General features: G+C 40.6%; 1 protein-coding gene across 1 annotated transcript in view; it reads left to right on the top strand.

Moving 5' to 3' along the window:
* The first annotated feature begins 13497 nt into the window (after positions 1–13497).
* Positions 13498–22982, top strand: part of TUBGCP3 (tubulin gamma complex associated protein 3) — a 45162-nt gene continuing 35677 nt past the window's right edge. The window contains exon 1 of the mRNA XM_056495582.1: positions 13498–13804. Within this exon, the coding sequence (XP_056351557.1) occupies positions 13729–13804 (76 nt within the window). The 5' untranslated portion in view covers positions 13498–13728. The remainder of the gene's footprint in view (positions 13805–22982) is intronic.

A 22982-nucleotide genomic window follows, 5' to 3' on the forward strand; every position in this document is an offset into this window, starting at 1 on the left:
GTGCTGTAGAATACCAGTGAGGAGAATGTGACTGTGAACAACAGTGGGAGTGTTTTTATTTCATCTAAGTTTGAAATAGGAGAACACGATAGACTGCTGAAAGCAACTCTAGCAATGCAATATCCAGTATCTGGAGAACAAAATCCTTTTGTTTCTTGACCTCGGCCTCATCAAACAAACCAAGAGAAACGTGTTATTGAGCTGGAGGAATCTGTTTACTGGAACAAATACTGAAGCTCTACACTGGCATCTTAGAGCACAAAAGATGTTGGAACAGAACAGTCCTATTCTGGAAAACAGAAGCAGCAATCATGCATAGAAGACAATGAAATCAACAGAAAATGAACTTGAACTACAAAGTAAACTCTGTCAATAATTTTGTTTCTTTTATTTAGCTGACAGCTGTACCTAAAATTGATCTCAGTTACACTGACATAAGATGGTTTAAGGACTCTTTAAGTGATATCTACATTTAATTGTGCTTGAAACATTCAAGTTAAATCTGCTTGTGCCTTCAAAAATGTATGATCCAGTTGAGTGAAATGGTGAAAAATATCTATCCAAAATTAATGTCAGTTTTCTGTATTGTAGAGTAAATGAAGCTAACTGTTATTTAGTGCATTCTTGTAATGAGCTCTGGAAGCTCCTGATCAGTTTGCTGTAATATCAAAGACGTTTAGTATTTGTGTTTTGTTTTCTTTACCAAACATATATTCAATATATGAATATTCTTTTACTCTATATCTTGATATGCATTCTCTGGTGTATGTAGCTAATCATCTAAACTATGTACTTTGCTTCTTGACTGGATGATATGCTTTAAAAATAGGAAAAATATGATGTACAGTAAATAATGCATTTTTAAGTTAGGTTACATGTATTAATTTCTTTGTTTTTATTAAGCTTTGTGATTTTTCTGCAATTTATGGCCACTTTTGAATACATATGGATTTGTGTAAGTCATAGCAGACTCTCTATTTTTTAATTTAAAATCACTTATAGTAGTAGCAAATATATAGCAAAAATACAAATATATTAATTTATGATCTTACAAATCACATTCCAATATATTATCAACATTTTTCCACAAGTTTATTCATGTTTCTAAGAAGTATGTACAAAACGACATGAGACAGAAATTTTTTAATAATAGCCCATAGTTATAATACGCGCTTTTGGTTTTTATCTTTAGGGAAAAAAATTGCTATAAATGACAAGATGAAACTTATCATCTGAAAGCAATGATGCACTTTGAGTTTTCACAGACCTGTTTCATCCTGTGAGTGAACCACACACACCAAAAAATCACCAACTTCAACAAAGCACATGCAATAAATCAGACGACCCTTCCTCACACCTGCAGAGAAGAGCTGGGTAAGCAGCTGAATCTTGCAGGAATCCCGAAGGTCATCGCTTCAACCTCAGGCTCTCGTGCACCACAGCACTGAAAGCTGCACACCTCCCCTTGTTCTCCCAAGGGTGACATTGTGCCTTTCTGATTTGACTTTGTTCCTTTGGCATGCTTGACAATGTCATGTCCTCTCATGCACTTGTGAAATTTGTTCATCTAGGAGAAAAAAAAATAAAATTGATTATCTATAGCTCCTCTGTGGCTCCCCAAAGGACTAGGACATGATATGGTGATGGACTCAAGGGATCAACCCAGTCTAATCAGCTAGTCATTTTATCAGGAATCTAAGAAAAGAGATGTAGGTGTAAAATTCTGTGTTTTCTATAGTTAGATCTGACTTCTGCAATCCCTTTTTCAGTGTCTGAAGCTGAACATCCTCTTGCTACTTAAATTCTGACCAGCACTGATATCATGAGCTGAAATCTCATATACCTGCTGAAACAGCCCTGATAATTTGTTGGATTGTGAACAAGTTTTAAGTCTACAAAATTTATTTTTGTGTTTGTTCTCTTTTCACAACCTGTTCTCCTCCCCCACTACAGAGTCCTGTTATTCTGGATTATACATTGCAAAAGAATGGAACGGCAGATGGGGCTGCTCCATATTTAATGCCTTCAGGGAGAAGAACACAAGGGCATGCAGAGCACATGTGTGGTCCAACAGCAGTCTGTCAAGGCAAACTCTCAGAAACGTGGGAAGCTAGTGCTCCAGGAGAGTCACAGAGACAGAACAGCTCAAACAGCACTCCTCTGGTGCAAGAAAGCTTACTATTCTCATATGAACCTATGAAGCATTCAATCTGATATTGGTAAGTCAAAGATCTTGCTCAGAAGGCTGGGGAAGTTTTGGATGAGAAGATATGAAGAGGGATACCCCCTGTTTCTGTGGGAGATGATAGTGTGGAGGAGCAGCAACAGCACAAAAACTAGATCCTAGCTGTTTTGAATCTTAGAAGTTGAACCTCATGTGATTTCTGTGCTCATTTACAGAGACTCTGAGAGTAGCACACTTCCTATAATGACCTGCTTTATTATGTTCATATATCCCTTATCCCCAGCTGGTCTTATATTGCTTAGTGACCAGCACAAAATCTGTCTTTTGTCTTAAAAGCAGTAATTTGGCTGGGGGGACTGGGTAAGGCAGAACCCTGAGCAAGCTGTGCAGGTGGGAGAGGGAAAGGTCTTTCAAAATACTCATTTCCAACCTTTGGAGCAGTCTCACTGAACTTTCCCTGGACCTCAGTCTGCTCTGTCTGGCTGTGAGAAAAGAACAGGACTTAGCTTCTGGGCCAGTCGTGAGGAGGTGACATGCATTCCTCCTTTAGATGAACAACTGTAGAAAGGAAAGAAAGGCATCTATCTGCTGCACCACACAACTTGTTTAACAGCTGAAGTGATGAAGTGTGAACCTACAGAGCTGAACTGCTGCTGTGGGGTTTGCCTGAGCACAAGAGGGAAAACTTTGGGAAGAGCCCACGCCCTGGGGTGTGCATAGGGAAGTTAGTTTGGTTTTTGGGCAAGTCTGGACGGTCTCTAGAGTGAGCACAAACAACACCAGTCTCAGACAGCGGGCAGAAAGCAGGAATGTGTGTTGAACAGTTCATGCATCCTGGGACAGCAAGGCAGAACTGAACAGTCCTCTTTCCCAAGTGAGACATTCAAACAGGAATACCACAGAGGCCCTTTATTGCCTAGGGGGTACGTGCTCCTCTCTCCGCTCCTGCGATCTGCAGCTATCCCCGCGGCCGGGCGCGCAGGGAGCGCTCCGCAGCTGCAGTGACACCTGCCGCCGGCTCCGCGCACCGCCAGCACTGCAAACCCTCCTTCTGCCGAGAGCTCTGATCTTTTGCGTGTAAGTCTTCTGAAGACCCAAAAGAACGGCCTCCGGATTGATAACTTCAGCTGGATACAAACCTGCTTTCATGTCATTCTCCTTATTACAAAACTAATAGCAACACTACCAACTGTGCTGTTTAACGCTGCCTAGCAGCAGTAGCAGGTTTACAGCACAACTTACCGACAAGATGCCACATCAAGCAGAGAAGAGGACTCTGAGATCAAACTTGAGCTCTGATTTGTTTTAGTGTTGTTCTGCTCTTCATAGTAGCAGGATATTAGACTCAGACTCTGGTGCTTTTTTTACTAAATGTCACGTCTCAGCATTTGTGTTTTACTTGTCTCATTTCTGCTGTGGTACTCCTGTGTTCTCAGGTTGCAGTTGTTCAGCTGCATCTTCTGAAGCTAACAGGGATAGAAATATAATCTGGATAACTCACCGGGGGAGATCTCTCCCAAAAGTTTATATTGTTCTTATTGTTCTTATCATGCAGCCAAATGACCTCATTTTTAAAATTAAATTACATCATAGAAGACCAACTTGGTTTTATCAGAAATCCAGAGTTTGCTGATTATTTGCTCTTTCCATCATTTTCAGCTGAAAGTTGTACTTTTAAACATGTTAACTTTCTCTAGACAACTTTGCCCATTTCCAAACAATAAGTAATTTATCCTCAAAATGGAATAGGGGATTAAAATGACAGAAAATTTATGATTACCAGATGCACACAATATATTAGCTGAGCCAGTACTTATTAACATAGATAGTTCCCTTATTACATTAATTTTACATGAAGATATGTGGAGTCTGTCATCTGGAATTAGAACTACATTGACATACAACACCCAGAGTCACTTCTGACAAGCATAAGTCTCCAAGTTTCCCAACCCAATACTTTAACAAGCCTTGGGCATCCAGTAGTCTCCTCCTTAGGCCCCTCATTCCTTTTAGAAGTTGGCAACATGAGCAATGCTGCACCCCCAAGTAAACAGTAAAAATTGTGAAGTCCTCCCACAATAAACATGACTACTTTTCCCTTAGGCAAATATAACTAGGCAATAATACTAAAGTGCCCATAACTAATTTAGATGTCTCACATTATATTAGACTATTGAGGAAAACATATGATTTTCATCTAGCACTGATTTTCCAAGTATTAGCTTGTATAAGGTTTGTTGCTGAAGTTCTTTCTCTATTCAGTGAAGCAGACTGTGTTGGAATGACTCAGTGTGATGTTTTCCATCTTAATGGTTTGATAAACAGCTCTGTCTGGTTTGTGTTGTGTTTCTGTCCAGCAGAGGAAGTGACTGGGAAATGAAATGAACCTGCACAGTTTCCTGGACTGGACTCTGCTTCGTTTGCTTATTTGATCACATATTTAGTTGTCTCATAGTGTCCTTACAAAGCAGGACAATAATGCTCACCACGCAGTTCCCTAAGAAATCAGAAACAACGGAAGGGAAATTTCATTTCTTCAGATTGCCAGCAGCTCATTTTGGGAAAAAAACAAAACAAAGCAAAAAACTAAAAAAGATCATTAGAAGACTTCTACACAAAGATTATGCTACTGTTATTATATTCTCTCTCTCATAAAGCAATAGTGATAACTGTAACCATAATCCAGTGATTTCCAATTTTCATGAGAAAAACTATTATTTCTAAATTATCTGGAATATAACTAGTGATATAATATATCACTGCTTTTCTTATATTGGGGATAAGAGGGTTTTCTGACTTCTCTAGGGCCATATTGGCCCTAGAAAGATAACAATGACTTCTTTCTCCAGGAGGTTTGAGAAACCTGAACAATCTGTTAACAAATACATGCTGCTGTTGTGCCTTTGAGAGAAGTCCTGAGTATATATCCCCGTCTTTAAATAGAAAGCAGTCAAAGGATAATTGCTGCATTTAAAAACATTGAGAGCATTCTAAGTAGGAAGGAAGAGTAGTTCCATAGTTAAAGTATAAGAAAAAGAGAATATCTGCATTATATTCCTGAACTGGGCAGACTTTTTTCTTATAACCTTGGGCAAAATACTTTATCCCTGCTTATCTACATTTTCTTATTTTGTTCTGTATAAAATGGAGATTATAACCCTTTTCTGCATCAGAGAATACTAAAAATATATGTCTGGGGAGAGACATCCTGAGATGGAAAGTGTTATCTGACATTAAAAATGGAAACACAGGATATGGCTACACAGGCTCTCAGTTTAGAGCTGATCTAATCACATAGAGGAAACCCAAGAAATAGAGTCAACAAACCTCATTCTCAAAGGCTCCAGTTACTACCTGATTGTATCACTCGTGTGTATTTATTTCTGTCTCTGGGAGCCTGATTCTCCTAGAATATGCTTTTAACTGCTACAGATCTTCAGGAGAGAGGAAGTGTTGAGATTAGTTTCTAACCCACTAGATATTATATTTAAGAAATCTTTGAACAATATAACACACAAATTACTACAGAAAAGTTACCTTTCCTCAGAACAATGAAACACTCCTGCATGTAGGAACCAAATGTGGCTCCCCTGCTAAAGCACTCACTAAAAACTGGCAAATCTTTGAGCTCTAGTGCTATTCCTTTTATCCTTCAACTGCTAGCAGTTCAACACTGGTAGTAATAAGCTGCACTTGGAAATTCTACTTTCTCTAATCTGAGCATCTGGGAGTGTGTAATGTAGGCTTGGATTCACAGACATTTACAAGCCTAAAACCCACCAATGCTTTAACAGCCACAGAGGTATGTATTGTAAATGCCTTTATAAATTCAAGCCTTAAAAGTCACTTGGTTAGGCCTATTTATTGCACCTCTTAACCTAACCAAATATGGTAGTTTTAAGCAAGCATAGAAAAATTATTAAATAGCTTAATGCAGGAAACAAGAGAAAAATGCCATATTCACTAATGCAGATACATGAGATAATAACCATCAGGCTATAATGTGGCAGGCAGGAACACTAGGAATTGTTTTTATTTTCTTAAGAAGGCTATGGGTTGAAGTTTTTTTTTGTCTTTCCTTACAAATATATAGTATTATACACAGACTTCTCTTAATAGCGTGAGTGAGATGAGTAATCTTGCAGAACTCTAATGGAAAAAGCTCAAGCTGCTATGAAGTGGACTTCAGGAGATCAGCCTCATAAATACAAAGAGTTCACTAAAGTTAATAGCAAATTTTCCTCCAATATTTGTAGGAAGATGAAGTTCAAGATGTATTCTGCAGGGGATATTGTTACAGTAATTTTTGTCTTGAAGTATGGTACACACTGTTACAAAGTGACTAATTGCTACACTCAAACCTGCAGGAAAGAAAATTAAAATGTTTCCTTCTATTTTTAGAACTGTTTACTCTATACATTTAACACAGCTAGGGACACAGCTAGTACATCCTTTTTTTGACTAGTTCATTGGAAAGGAAAAAATGAGCATCAGGATAAACTCTTCGAACACTGAGAGGAGAGCAGAAAAAATCAGTAAACACTCTAAAAAGCATTACAGAGTGAAATCTTCAGAATGACCTCTTAAAGCATACACTGTCAGAAAACTGCCTAAATAAAGCTAGCTCAAGTACAATCACAAGATGACATTTACTTATCAGTTCATTAATATTTTTGGCATTTAAAACAAAGGCACGTGGGGAATTGGTTCCTTCTTTGCCAACTGGTTGCTTTCTCTTCTTCCTTGTGATGAAAGGAAAAACCCAAACCTTGACCTTGAGACTTTCAGCTCACATAGACATGAGAGTTGCAACTGGAATGCGAAATATGTGCCTGGGGAAATGAGTAAACCAAGTAAGGTTCTTAAAATAAAATAATGCCATAAAACCTGCTTTAAATTGAAATAAGATAAAACAATGCCACCAAAAAAATCCAAAAAAACCCCAGAAAACTGCAATTATTTTGTCATTCCTGCTTGCATAATATTGCAATGCTTTGTAGAGCTTCATTATTGACTTAATATGTATTTAATTAATTATGTTTGCCTAGTAGTGATATTATCCCCTTTATAGATATGATTTCCTTACAAATACATTAGCACATCTTTTTTGAGTAGTTTGCTACATGCCATTTTAAAATTCCATGTCTTATTTCAATAGTTTCCCCATGCATGCCTTTTTCTAGGGCTGATAAAGATCAAAAGCCAGATATCGTCAAAACTCCTATTGAAAAGCTGATCTATGTTCAAAATGAAACATATCTATTTATATATATATATATCTAGAAATATTAACTCAGTTTTATTACAGGGCTTCATTCCAGGCTCCCTTCCAAAATTATTGCTATGATTTTTAAAATGAAATAGTTGTCCCAAAGTTGCTTTAACTTTCAAAAACATATGAAAACATATTTTAGGCAGTTTTGGCAAAATAGAAGTATTCTTGCAAAATATTTTTATGGAATCACTTGCTGGCAGAAGATGATTTGATGTGATTTTTTTGCTGAAACTCCATATATGTAACATGACTGTGATATGACAGACAGCACAGGACTAAGAAAATGTCAGGTAGTTTTACTGAGCTTGTTGGAATCTGTTTGCTGGCTGCAGCTGCACTGTTCTGTAGAGAGATGTATAATGGTGTCCACCTCTGTGGGATCAATAGCATTTAATATGGAGTGGTTTCAATGTGCATCTGTCTGTGTATCTTCCTGTTGAAAAGAAATTCTGTTTACGACTAAAGAGTACTGGAAAAAAAAGAAACTTCTCAGATAGCCAAGGCACCATCAGAAGAAAGACAACTGTCCCAAGATGCAAAACATCAGTACTACTTGCTGTTTACAGGAGAGCTAATATTTTTTATTTAGACAGTTACTGTTACTCATCTAGACCCTGCCCCTCTACTCAGCCCTAGTGGGGCACATCTGGAGTGCTGTGTCCAGTTCTGGGCTCCTCAGAACTAGAGAGACATGGGTCCCCTGGAGCAGGTCCAGGGGAGGGTACAGAGATGGTTCAGGGACTGCAGCACCTCTCTTATGAGGAAAGGCTGTGGGAGCTGGGCCTGCTCAGCCTTGAGAAGAGACAGCTTAGAGGGGACTGTGTCAATGTCTGTCAGTATCTGTAGGGAGGGTGTCAAGAGGATGGAGCCAGGCTCTGCTCAGTGGTGCCAAGCAATGGGACAAGAAGCAACAGGAAGAAACTGAGGCACAGGAAGCTCCCCCTGAAGATGAGGAAGAGCTTCCTTACTGTGTGGGTGACCATGCACTGGAACAGATTGCTCAGAGAGGGTGTGGAGTCCCCCTCACAGAAGAAATTGAAGAACTATCTCCATACAATTCTGTGCCAAGTGCTCTAGAATGACCCAGCTTGAGCAGGGAGATTGGACCAGATGACATGCTATGGTTATTTGCACCCTGACCCATTCTGTGATTCTGTGACCTAACACTGTTATTTTATTGTAAGTATTGAATAAAAATCCCAAATAAAAAAATTAAAATGTCCTTTTTTTTGCTCTTACATAGCTTAAATCATCATTTCTGTCATCTCTTTAAGTATAGAGAAACACAAGTTTCCTTTTTGATACATTAACACCAATTCAGTAGACTTTCTTCAAGTCTATGGCATTGTGTAATGTACTTCAGGCTTCTTGGTGAACAGTTTGAAAATGGAGAGGTGGTAGAAATATTATGAAAGTCACAACAAATAGGCTGCAATGCAGAACTAACACGAGCAGGAGGGTTAAACTGGATTAAACTCTCTCTTCATCTGAGCCCCTCTTGTGCACAGGAACATCTATCTGAAACAGTCACAGAACATCATCCTAAAACATATGGCCTTTCAAAAATTAGATCTGTTTAATACCCTTTTAATGCTGCAGACTCAGCACAGCAGGGCTCTAGGCCATTATGAGATTGCCTGTGTGGAAAATATATGCTTGGGGACAGAAGCCACATGGTGCTGGAGCCAGAAGAGGCCCAGCTGCTGTACTTCCAGGGCTACCATATGCTAACTAAGGCACAGACAGTATCCATCCCAATTTCCAGCCACTGTAATTCTTATCATTGGCTACATGACACATAAAAAATGTCTGTCCAGCACAGAGAAATGCTGGAGGTGCTCAGCATTATTCTCTACTGCTTTTGGTGTGCCCCATGAAGAGCAAAGAGCAAAAGCTATCTAAGGTGTTGTGCCCTGTAGGCATAACCAAAGAAGAGTTCACAAAACCAGCACAATTAACCCTTAGGTTTTTATGTGAGGGTAAGAATTTTTTTTGCTTAGTACTATTGGTTAGATTTAGACAATTTAAGATTAAAAGGGACAATGATACCCTGCAGACTGATCTTGTACAGAACGGAAACACAAGTCAGTAGCTCCTATGTCAGTTCATATCTGGTCACTAGGTCTGTACCAGAAAGTACATTTAAAATGATTTAAAATGTTTCAGATATTAATAAAGTGCCATGCTTTTAAACATCTCTCTCTAGTGAGTGAATATCCTTACTGAATTAAAACTGTTATTTGTTCCTAGCTTTACTTTGACAAGCTCCAGCTTCCACCTCCTGCTGGATCTCATGGCATGTTCTTTTGCTATAAAGGAATTTACTATAGATACATGATCCTTAAGTAGCAGTTCTGAAACACAAGTCCCTTTAACCTTCTAAGGATGAGCTGATTTTCTTGTAAGACATTGTCATAATTTTAAAAGCACACATTTTACTCTGCTAACTGATGAACTTGCTGTACTGTGAAAAATGTGAGCAGCAATAACTTTTTTTTTATTGTGCAATGCTGAGAGACCAAGCAGCAAGGTGAACTAAGCTTATATCAATACAGTAAGAAAATAGCTTATATTTTTTCTTTCTCATTGGTAATGAGATTTTTTAAAGCTGATATAAGTAATCACAGCTGTACTGGAGTTGGTAAAACCACAATAAGCTGCATGTGCTAGCAACGTGCTTTATCAGAATTAGCATTTCTAAACAGGATTTTATCATTCATTCTTTCCATTAAGAAAAAAGCAAGAAGGTTGGTAAGAAGTGACACTAACTAAGCTTAGTTTCCCTCTATTTTCCATCCCTTTTGTCTCTGACTTTCCACATTATTTCCAGAGTTCTTTGTTCCTTACACTTTCAGTTCTTAAATCACCCACCCATCAGGCTGGGAAAGAAGAGCTGATATTGTGGCTTGGAGTTAGGATGTGCATCTGCCTGTCCAGGTGTGCACACCCATCAGCTGCTTTGCTAAGGGCAAACATAGTAGGGAGAAGTTCTCCTTACCTTTCCTTTCAAGTGGGGCAAACTTAGCCTTAGTACTCTCAGCTGCTGAATTCCATTAAAATGTTACTAATATCCTTAAGAACTGTATCCCTCTGATAAATTTGTTTCAAATTGGTGATGAGATCCAGCAGCTATGAGGAGGCACTGACATACAGAATAACTGCATTAAGCCTCATTTCTTTGGGAAAAAGAGGCTGGAAATGAGAGAATACATTCTCAGTAATGTGCCAGAATGGTTGGCTATCACACTACTTCAGAAACATAACATAGGATGTGTTTGTGCTGAAGTTGAAAAGCTTAGGTTTGTATTTGTACTGCTGCTTGCAGGAGGCCCGAGTGAGCCCATTTCAATGCCATGTTCTCATCAGGCTTTTCCATAATGTGCTCTGATTTCAGACCAGTGACACAATTGCATTAGCTAAAAGGAACTTGTGTGACCAGAAAGAATTAGTAATATCCAGTTAGAAGCAGTAACAGGATATTTGGGAGTGACTGGATTCCCTTGGAATGGAAAGGTTTTATAAAGGAACACCATTTCCAGATATAATTGTCAAAGTTATTTTTTTGTCTCATGTGAGAACCATATTTGCTGCTTGCTGGATTAACACCTTCCACGGTGGAATCTAAATCTGAAGTGACTAGCAGCAGTGGTGAGTCACCAGCTCTTTGTAGCACAACTGTGTTTGCTTTGGGCAGAAAAATGGAACAGATTCTTCTGCTGTTCAGTAAGAAAAAAAAAAAGCTCACATCATCTTTGAAGTCTTTACTTCAGAATTATTGGAAATGAAGCTTACAACCCATATTTATATAGGATAAAGTTCTGGTAACTTTATTCATTTGGGGTCCTATTTTACTTCTCAAAAAAATCTAAAGAATGTATCATTAAGAACTGAAGAGTTCTAGTGTGAGTGATGAGACTATGAAGGTTTCTGCTAGAATATTCCAAGCAACCAATTCCCATAGATCCTCAATGTGTTTCAGTTCTTGGCTTGCCACTGTGATTTGTTTCTAGCAGTAATGCTAGCAAATGAGTCAATGTTTACATCTGTAATGTTCCCATAATGAAAGGCCACGTGCATGTGCCTGTAGAAAACATATACACAAAATTGTGGCTGTGGAGGCAATAAAGCCCACAGGGGCTGTCAGAAAGCCACCTGTTGCACAGCAGGAACGAATTTGTTCACAGCCAGCAGTGCACCAAGCCCACCTGGCTGCTGCTGCTGCTGCTGCAGTATTTCAAATCACCCCTTACAGGACTCCAGCAGCACAAGGGTAATAACTATTTCCTAAGTATGTATTTTGGGCTGGACACAGGATAAATTTACTGGAGAGATGGAACTCAGACACTTGGTAACATCAGTGTCTGTGCTAGGGGTGACAAGCCTGAGGAGCAGGTCACAGGGACTGGCACAGACCAGCCATGAGTGTGCTGTCCCTGGTCCCCACGCTGCCCAGCAGCCAGAGCCCAGGCTCTCCGCAGGGAATGGGGACACCCAGCTGCACGGCACAGCAGGACATGGAGCCAGCATCCTCACACATTTTTCCACACCCACCCTAATTCATAATTACTTTGTGTAGAAAAGCCACTAATGAGCCTCGATAACCAAGGCAGCAGCCACCCCTTTTCTCTGAGGGGAGTGAGTGAACCTGATCTCCCCTTAAGTAATCCACGGTGTTCAATTACTTCTATGGAATTTGGGGGCACAAACCTTAGATACCTGTGAGAGCTTTAAATTTAGTCAGGAAGTTTCTAGTAAAAATTCCTAAAATGGTGAAAATCTTCATCTTAAACCATTTGTGTAGTTAGCCTGCTGTGAATGTAAAATATAAGGTAGTGATGTAATTGGGCAAAATTTAAAAATTTTAATAACAAAAAAGAGTTGAGTTTTAGCAATCTAATTGTTGTTCCTGCCTGTACATTCCTTCAGCTTGTACTTCAGAATTTTTGTTCTCCCTGGCTGGCTTCCTCAGCACTTGTGTGTTGTTATGTTTCAGAGGATGTCTTTGCATAGCACTTACAGCTAATGCAGGATTGTTGCAAAATGTGGAATATGCAAATATTTCTGAAGAAAGTGTGTTCTCTGTTGTTTGATCTTTGTATACTTTCAAGCCTAAACAACAACAAAAAAAGGAGATTTAATCTGTGAAACAGAGCAGCTAAGGAGCTGTAAGCGATGCCCAGGTGTTGGAAGAATTGCTTTGTTAAGGTTTAGGGCTCAATATGCCTTAATGAGCTCAGACCTGGATGAGGTTAATTAAAACTGGGAAGAAGGATATACCACTGATGGTGGACACAACGAATGCAGAATTTAGGGTCACAAGGACATCTAGCAGAGCTTCCATGATCAAGAAGTAAATAATAAAGCCAACTAAGCAAATGTGCTGAAATCAGCTCCGACTAGGTAGAAGGTAATTCCGGCAGGAGGAGATTGTGACCCAACTCAGGGCCATCAACTCGGGAAACCCACGGATTCAAAAGAAGAGAAAGTCTGAGAATGTGGACTAATAAGGACGAGAAGCATTGGAATCATTAAGAGCAGATCGAATGCTAATTAAGAAGAGAACTATGTAACTCGTAGCCAATTAACAGTAATTCCTTTTACTGAATTCCGTTTACTGAAATGTATGAATATTAAAAAGTTTTGGTAGTTGGGATGCTGGCTTTGTGGATCTGCCACCCAGCACCTTTCAGTGCAGAACTGCAAATAAATCAAATACCTTGACTCTGTGTGTGCATTGGTCTCTTGCACACCGGGTGAAAGAACCTATTTTGGCAACAGGATTACTCTGTATCTGTCTCCGTTCTGCAATCCCACGTCCGAAGCCCTCCGCTAGCCCTCCCTCAGGGACTTGCGCGCTCCTGCCCGCGATGGCCTCCACCTCCTGCACTGGCCAGATCTGTGTTGCAGTGAACGTGTGCTTTATGGTGACTCCAGAGCCTCTGCGGGGGTGGGAGGCGTTTCGAAGCCCGGGAAGGCGGCGGGCCCGGTGCCGCCCGCCCCCAGCCCGGGGATGGCGCGGCCTCCCCCCGCTCCCCCCGCGCGGGGCGGCGCTGCCCGGGAACCGCCGCGCGGGGCATTGTGGGTGCGCGGCCGCGGCTGCGGCTTTCGGCGGGTCCCGTGAAAATGGCGCCGTAGGCGGCGGCGGGAGCGGGAGGTGCCGCCGGGTCCCTGCGCTGCCGACCGACCGGCGCGTCCTCGCCTCCCTCCTTCCCTCCGCCAGCCCGCCGTGCTCCGGCTCTGCCGCCCGCTGCCGGCCTCCCGCGCGGCCATGGCGACTCCGGACCAAAAATCCCCCAACGTTCTGCTGCAGAGCCTCTGCTGCCGCATCCTGGGCAAGAGCGAAGGTAACGGCGTTCCCCGCCATTTCCCCGGCGGCAGCGCTCGGAGCCCGCGGGGTTGCCCCGGCGGGGCTGGAGCGGTGCCGGGCCCCTGGGCAGGGAGCGGCGGCGGCTCCGGCCGGGGGTGGCAGTGACAGCCGGGCAGTGACAGCCGGGCAGTGCTGCGTGCCGGCCGGCGGCGGGGGGCGGCCGGAGATGGCTCCGTGCCCTCCTCCCCCGGCTCCCCCGGGGCGCTTGGCCGCTCCTGAGGGCGCTCTCCTCTTCGGGGAGCGGGGCACCGGTGCCGGGGTTTGGGCGAAAGGGGCTCCGTGTGAGCAGTGAGGAGCCCCCGCCTCCCGCCGTGCCTGCCCGAGCGGAGCCATTGACGTGCGCCGGGTCCGCTACAGGTCCTCGGTGCCTTGGTGCTGCTGTAGCCTCCATCAGGGGAATGAATCTCTCGTCTGTTTGCATAAGTTTCTGCTTTGCAGTCAAGGCGAAGACTGTTTTTAGTCAGCAGTCGGAGGGGTGGAAAGGAAGGTGTGCATCTGCTGAGTCTCCTTTTTAAGTTGCTCTGTTTATCTGCACGGCTTGCTAGAGAAGCTCATGCAGAAGCTTTTATTGCATCTGTTTTCTTGTATGAGAGATGACTATCTCCCTTATTAGCTATGGCTGTCAAGTACCATATTCTTTTCTCTCTCCACGCCCCTTTCTTCTGACAAGTCTCTAGGTATTTCCAGGACAATAACTAAAACTTGTGAGCATTGACTAGTTGTAGAAAATTACCAGAACGTTCCCTCAATGTGGATTGTTGATGTCTTAGAAATCTAAAAAATGAGTGACAAGGCACAGATATGTATGTTGTCTGTCTCTCAGACCTCATTTCCATGTTCTGCAGACAGCATGTCGTGGTCTCACACCCCATTTTTGTCTCTCAGTTGGAGAGATACAGGTTTAATGGATGAACTGGTTGGTGAATGAGGAGCTGAAACTGGCAGCATGGCCACATCCAAAGAGTTGTAGTCACTGTCACAATGTCAAAATGAAGATCAATAGCAAGTGGTGTCCCTCAGAGGTCTGTGTTGGGATTGATGATGATCAATATCTTTATTAATAACATAGATAGTGGGCTTGAGTGTACCTTTGGTTTGCAGATGACACCAAGCTGAGCAGTGCAGGTCTTGTGCTGAGGGAAGAGAGTGCCATGCAGAGGGACCTTGACAGGTTTGAGGAGCAGGCCCTGTGAACATCAAGGTTCTGCACCTGGGTTGGGACAATCCCCAATATCTGTAGAGAGTGGGGGCTGAGTGGATTGAGGGCAGTCCTGCAGAGAGGGGTGTAGGAACGGGATGAAAAATTGGACATGAGTTAATAATGTGCATCCTGGAAAGTCATCATATTTTGAGCTCCTTAAAAAGAAGCATAGACAGCAGGTAGAGAGCAGATTGTCCCCTTACTGCTCTGCTTTTGTGAGACCCCATCTGCAGTACTGTGTTCAGCTCTTGAGCCCCCAGTTCTAAAAGGATGTGGATCCAGATGGCAGGTCCAGAAGAGGGCCGTGGAAATGGTGAGAGGAATGGAGCACCTCTCCTACAAAGCAGGTCTGAGGGATGTGGGGGTGTTGAGCCTGGAGAAGTCTCTGCTCAGAGATCTCATTTGTGGCTTTTTGGTGATAAGGGAGGGTTTACAAGAAAGACACGTTTTACCATGGTCTAAAGTGACAGAACAAGGGGTAATGGCTTTTAACTGTTATAGGGCTTGTTTAGATTGGACACAGAGAAGAAAGTTTTTACAGTCTTTACAGGGGTTGTGAGGCACTGGAACAGGTTACCCAGAGGAACTGTGAACACCCCATCCCTGGAAATGTTCAAGACCAGATTAATGGTGCTTTGAGTAACCTCATCTAGTGGAAGATGCCCCAGCCTCTGTCAGGGGAAGTGGATTAGATGGTCTTTGAAGGTCCCATCCTGCCCAAACCATTTTGTGATTCTGTGATTCATTTGAGAACCTTGGTGAAATTGGAATCTTTGTCTTCACTGAACTATTGAGTAGGGACTCCTTCAGAGAAAACACTCCATATAACTCCAAGATCTTAAGGGTCTTTTTCAACCTAAATAATGCTATGATCAACAGCTGTTGATTGCTGTGTTTTGTTTTTCAAAATAATTTTCTTCTGCATTTTTAAATCTTCTGATTTTTTCCCCAGAACCTAGAGTATTTCTGTGTCAGGAATAGGAATTCCTATTGTAAGATTTTATCAGAATGTGACTAATTTCAACTCTTCCTCTATCTCCATCAAATCAGCAGTAGCTTCTAAACTCTTTAATGCCTCTTGTGTTCTTCTGTAACCACTTTTCTTTTAGTAAGTATTTTAACAGTATTTTAAAGGATGCTTCACGTCAGGCTACTGTTCTAAGGTGCTGTTTTAGCTCTTTTTAAAGCTGTTTATTGCCTTTAACATTCTTTGGAAACTTTTTTTCCTGATATAATTGGTATATGTTCTTGTTTAATAGTATTTCAAATGTTTGCTACCAGAAATCTCAAATTATTGGGCTAGTTGCTAGTTCTATTTCCAAAAACAAATTAAAAAATTGGAAAATAGATTGTCTTGCTTTATTGGACTAGTGGATGCCTTTTCAAGGACATTATTTCTATAATGTCTAGTCTTGTTTTCTTCATGACTCTTTTTTCTTAGGTTTGGAGTCTAACTCAATCTAAGCTTGTTTCTTAGTGTTTCTACATCTGTGATACTTTAAAAAGTTAAGCAGAGTGTGAAAACAGAAATGTAAACCTCTATTTATCAACTGAAGAATGAGCATTGAGGTGAGATGGCTCACTTCTAGCAACTTAGGATCTAGCTTTTTTTTTTCTTGAAATCAGAGTTTTGATACATCTCTATATCTCCTGACTGAAATAATAATTCTATTTGCAAGAGCAGTATGTGCAAAAACATGCAAGAGAACTGGGTTTTGTTTTTATATTTTTAATAAATGTTGAATCTCTTCCTGTGTTTTGGATTCTGATAATGTAACTAAAATCCTTTCTGTGTTTGGTTAATGAAAGTGGAAATTTTGGCCAAAATCACAGTAAGTTTCTGCGTGCAACCTGTAGCCTGCTCATCTGCGCACTTGAGGATTATCTGAGGATTTCTTTGAAGTGACAGCTTAAATAAAAAAGTGGGTTGTCTGCCACATTTATAACCCATGTTTTTATGCATGTGACAGATGGGAAGCCTGTTCTTACCCTGCTCTTTATTCCTGTGTTAGGAGGGATGCTAGCTGAAACCTCTGCCTTCTAAGACAGGATTTCCCTTGAAGCAGTCAACTGTAGTACATGTTAGCTCAGCTATAGACTTCAAGTGCATAGAAACTGATAAATCAAAAATTCTGTGCAAGTCTCAGTCATGAAAGGTGTGAGTGGTGGTTGTTTCCCCCACCCCCTGACATATATGTTCTAGGAATACATAAAAGACAATAAAGGAATTTTGTTAGCACTGGCGTCCTCTGTGTTGAGGAAGATTAATGTATCCGAGATGGTAAGGAACCCACTGGACAAGCTATTTAACATCTTGATATTTTTCAGGCTTGTAATTCTTGTTCCTTTCAGCACAGGGTAAGTTTGAAGTAAGATATTTGTGTGTGGTTAGTGGTCAGTGTGCAGCTTCTCTGCTCCTTGTGTACGGTGAAATTAAGCTGCTTTGTATATATACATCCTCTTTGTTGAAGCAAACTTTACAAGTGCTATCAGTTTAGTCTTTAGAAAGTAATTTATGATATTCAAGTACTCCCACAGAGTTCAGGAGCAAAAACCTTAGACACTTAAGAGATCTTTAAATTTAGTAGAGAAATCTCTACTAACGATTCAAAACAAGAAGCTGAAAACTTCCATTTTAAACCATTTGTGTAGTTAACCTGATGAGAATGTGAAGTACAAGGTACTGATGTAATTGAGTGAAATTTAATTGGTAAATAATAAAATAATTGATACTCAATGTTTTAATAATTGTTCCTTCCTGTGCCCTCCCTGAGGTTCTGCTTTAGAATTTTTGTTCTCTCTTCGTTCCTTCTCAGCACTTGTGTGTTACATTTGTGAGGAAGCTACAGCTTCAGGAGGAGCTGAAGGGTTCTGTTTATATAATATTTGTGTGATAATTGTTCACTTAAGGCTAAGGTGGGATTACTCTCCTTCCAAGTCTACATTGTGCTTGAAGTCTTCCATAAAACCCTCATCAAGGATTTTTTTGCTTCTTCCCATGATGGCCTTAGAAGTCTTCCACTTTCTCTGCTTGTTAAAGATTTATGTTGAAGTGAATTTGTGGTTTGATGGACTGTGACTTCAGGCTCTCAGTGGTGGAGCCATCTTCTCTCTCTTCCCCCTTTTGGGATCATCCCCTAAGTCGATGGCTTGCTTTTTTTCCAGAACCAGTCAGCTGCATAGGCCTTGTTACTGGGATTTGCTTTTTTGCAAACAGCTCTGCCTCTGGGAAATTCATTTCAAGGTCTACTGAGTTATGTGGAAGAACTGTTTAGTTGTTGGTTTTGTTTTTTTTTCAGATTATCTACCTAAACTTTTTTTCCCCTAAAACTAATGTTTGAAAGCTTTTTGTTACTGTGCCCTGGCTAGTCCTCAAGGAGAGGCTTAAAGCTTTGCATGGTGCTGAGTGTTTGCAGTCAGCCTCTCTGATGAGTTTGGGGTGTCTGCCCCTGCAGTTGGAGCTCTTGCTGATCCCCCTCTTCCATATATTCTCATAGTGTCTGAGAATTACTGTACTGGCTTTATATTATCTTCTGAGTTTTTCAAGGCTATCAACTCACTTTTACACCTACACCTGACCTTGCAGGGAGCTTGCTTACCTATGCAGTAATTTATATAATTTTCTTTTTCCCTCCTGTGTGTGTAGGCTCCAGCAGTTATACAGGATTGCATGCCTCTCTTCAGACACTGATTTTAGTCCTTCTGACAAAGAACTTCTTGTTCATAGCTGTCTTTCCCAAACCTCTTGGTAATCTTAAAACTCTTAAGAACTCTTAGTACCTCCGGTGGAAACAAATGGTATTGCTGTAAATATTCAAGCTAAATCTGAGTTTGAAACCTAAAAAGATTTCTGTGTGCCAAAGTATTATCGGAGGTGTGCATGCTCTAGAAAGTAAAGTAGTATTTCAGTCTTTGGGGACCAGCTTGCTACCTGAAGTCCATACTGTGGCCTCAATTTAATCTCCAGAGTGGAAGTTTTGTTATTGCTGTTTGATTTTGATTTTTAAACTCTGAATTATTTGATCAGATGTTAAAATGTCATGTTGGGGGAAAAGCATAGAGTTCATTCAAAAGGTGATACGGAGGTAGTTTCACCTGTGCTAATAACAGGGCAGATGGGAGTTGACAAAAGAGGCAGAAATTCACAGTGAGGGAAAGTTCTGAAAAGATTATGACAGAGTTGTTGATTTGTTGACGGTCCAATGGGACAGTCTTCAAATAAATCTGTTTACTAACAATGCAACAGGAGCCAGCCATGTTAACAGAATTAAAGAATAGTCATGTTTCCTGTCTGTGCATCAAAGTTTGTAGACAACTCCTAAGTAAGGAAAAATCATGGGAGTGTGTGTGGCTCGGGCTTTTATTTTGGGCTTATGTTGATTTATTTTCCTTTGTGGGAAAGGAGTTTGGAGACTAGAAAAACAGTTAATTAACAGTTAATCAACAGATTTAAAATGTTTCAACTAAAAACTTCCATCAACAGAAGAGAAGTTTAAGATACTTGACTAACTCAGAAGACTGATGTAAAATTAATGTTTTTCAGGAATATTTCATAGAATCATAGAAAGGCTTCACTTGGAAGGTACTCTAAAGCTCATCTAGTTCCAACCCTGCTGCCATGGGATGGGATGCCTTCCAGGACAGGCCATCCACAACTTCTCTTGACAGTCTTCTGTAGTGTCTCACCATCCCTACTGTAAAGAATTTATTCCTAGCATGGTGTCTAAATGTCTCATTTTTTACTTTAAAATTGTTTCTCCTTGTCTCATTACTATCTGCCTATGTAAGAAGTTGCTCTCCCTCTTTTTTTATAGTCCTATTTAAGTACTGAAAGGCCTCTGCACAGAGCCTTCTCTTCTCCAGGCTGAACAGCCCCAGCTTTCTCAGCCTAGCTGCGCAGAAGAGGTGCTCCAGCCCTTTCACCACCTTCGTGGCCTCCCGTGGACCTGCTCTTAGCAAGTCCAGGTCTGTTTGTGCTGGGGACCCAGAGCTGGATGCAGCACTGCAGATGAGATCTCCTGAGGCTCCTGTAAAGAAGAGAATCACCTCCCCCGACCTCCTGGCCACCCTTCTTTTGATGCAACCCAAGATGTGTTCAGGCCTTCTGGGCTGCATTACTGCCTTATATCCAGCTTTTCATCCATGAGAACTCCCAAGTGCTTCTCTGCAGGGCTGCTCTTAAGGGTTCTGCCAGTCTGCAGTTGTGTCTGGGATTGCCTTAATGCAGTGCAGCATCTTTCATGTCATAACCAAGGCAGGGCCTAAAATTGCACATTTCAAACCCGTTGTTTTCTATAGGAACAAGCAGTTTTGCTCACAATGCATGTAGATTCTCCTCAAGAACAAAATAGTAATGCTAATAGCATTTGAGACTAGTCTTCTTGTTTATTGTTATATGTCATGTTAATGCAATTGCCTTTTCCCCTTTTAATGCTTCATAGTAATGTAGAGCATCTGATATGAGTGAAACAGAGGAGATTCAGCAGCATTACTGTCTTGACAAACATAAGTACTCATGGTATATGTGAGAAGGTGAAACGTTTTACAGCTTTTCTTCTCAGCTTAGTTTTGCAACAGCAGCAAATTAGGCATTTTGCAAACACTTTGTTACAAGAAAGGTTGTTGTTTGAGGTTTTTTTTCTTCAATAAGTGTTTTTTGGCATAATCTGTATCTGAAGCAGTTTGCAGCAATAATTTTCCCCTGGTCAGTGCCACTCCTACAGCCCTGAATGCAATTTAGAGTGTAATTGTTTTACAATAATCTTGTAGTTGTGTTTAAAGAAAATGGTTGTCTAGGACAATGCCTTCAGACAGCTGCATCAGATACACTGAGCCTGCTGTTATGTAACAGTCATGCTGTAATCATTTTCTGATGAAAGATGTTCAAATAGATAGATGGCTGTATATTTTAAGTATGCCTGTTGTCATAATGGTGATTCTTTGAGGAGGGAAGCAATTAGATGTGCCTATTAGTTATAAGTTGTTTGAATTTTTATTGTACTGACACATATCTGTGTCAAGTTATGTTTAATCGCTTTAGGTACTGAAGTTATTTTATGAATTCATGAGAAATAATCTGCTGAAGTAACACCCACAGCAGGGAATTTTGTTTGTAAAAGAGAAGCTGGACTTGATATGAATAAAACATGAAAATCTGAATTAAATAAAATAGGAAACCAGTCTTGCTACAGAGCTGTTGAATTGCTGGTGCAAATCAGCTATGTGTAAAGAGCAGATAACTTTTTCCATGTTTTCAGTAGAGCAACAGGTTTAAAAAGCAGGATTTGTTGGATGGAATTGTAGTCTTGCAATTAGAAATCTTTCTCAGGTGCCTTGTTAGGGCAGTATGGAGAAGGCTGTACTAAGTTTCAGTGCTTTAACTAGTCTTGCTGTGGTTGGTGTTGAAATACAAGGTTGTTACAGGAGGTAATAGAATTTCATTAAAACTTCCCCATTACAGGAAAAGCTTGCCCCTTTCCTATCTGCTGTGAAGTACACAATTGAGGAATTAATGGAACATATGCTGTTTGGGATAACTTAGTGCCAGTATTTGACTTTAATTCACCATGCAGAATACTTTTTGAAATCTTGAGTTCTGTTATGACATGCATTAAACTTAAGAATTACGCAGAAATGCTTCCTCATACTTAACTCTTCACACCTGATTCATCAGTGGCTGGACTATTAAATTTTTATATTTTATTTTCAAAATCTTATTGCAGCTGAAAGGTTGCTTAGTCTAACAGTAGAGGAGGCATTTGTCATGGAGATCTGTGACCTTACAGTAATAGTGGCATTTTCTTCTCTGACAATGGAACAATACTCTTGCTCCTTCTCTAGACCAGTGTTGTCAAACACTGTTAAATGTTAATGATTTTGTCTGAGCAGACTGTTTTCCTGATTGTGTGAGGTATTTCTTTGTGTGAATTGGTTCATTCTTGCTTTTCTACAGTTGTATTCTGGTGGAGTTGGACCAGTGGATGACATTATAGTACAAGGCAGTATAAAATGGACATTCAAGAAGAATGTAGGGCATTCAAACACAATCTAGCACATTGTGATTTTCAAATTTCAAACTTATTTCCATAAATTTTTGAAGATTTTAATGCACTTAATCAGTATTTAACTCCTGGTATCTCCAAGGCATTTTTTTTTTTCCAATTGCAAACATTAGTTAATTTAAGAGATGATAAACTCTAAAAAGATTTCTTCTTCTAGTGGTCCTTTACCTTATTTCATTTTTCTGTTCCTTTTGTGCATATTTGTCCTGACAAGCATCCTTGGCCTAACCTTTGCTGCATTACTTGGCAGTTTTTCCTGAGAGCTGACTGCTCAACTGGCTAAATAAAACACATGAGGATGTGATGCATTTGCACACATGATTGTTATATACAGAACAGACAATATGCAGAATTGCTTAGATGGGTTTCTTTCCTGAAGTAAAAAGCTTCAAATATGTGGCAAGCACACTTGGATATTTTCTTACATACCTTTTTCCTTGTGGTATTACAGTTGTTTCTAGGTAAGGGATAAAAAGGTGTCTGATCTTTTATAAGGGCACTTGACATGTCTGTAGGCTCACTATTTGATTTTCAGGTCAATAAATGGGAATATGACTATGCAGTAGCAGCATTAATACTGACCTGGCCCTATCTTGGTGTTATCAGACTGTTGGTTTTCCCAGAAAGCAAGACACTAAAACACTGCTGTTCAACAACAAGGTTAAAAACAGAATTATTGCACGAGGAAGAAGCAGTGGAAGGAGGTCACTGATTTGTGACCTCTTTGTTAGTATCCACATCATGCATTGGGATGTGATGCTGATATCTCTGAGCTGGCTTTGAACCAAAGGGTGAAACCATTCAAACTGTTTTAAACAAAACCAGACCTAAAACCAAGATGCAAACTGGTGAAACCACTGTTGTGCATATCAGAGTGAAGATCCATGGGCAGG

Source organism: Oenanthe melanoleuca, chromosome 1 (assembly GCF_029582105.1).
Source record: "Oenanthe melanoleuca isolate GR-GAL-2019-014 chromosome 1, OMel1.0, whole genome shotgun sequence".
Taxonomy (NCBI): Eukaryota; Metazoa; Chordata; class Aves; order Passeriformes; family Muscicapidae; genus Oenanthe; species Oenanthe melanoleuca.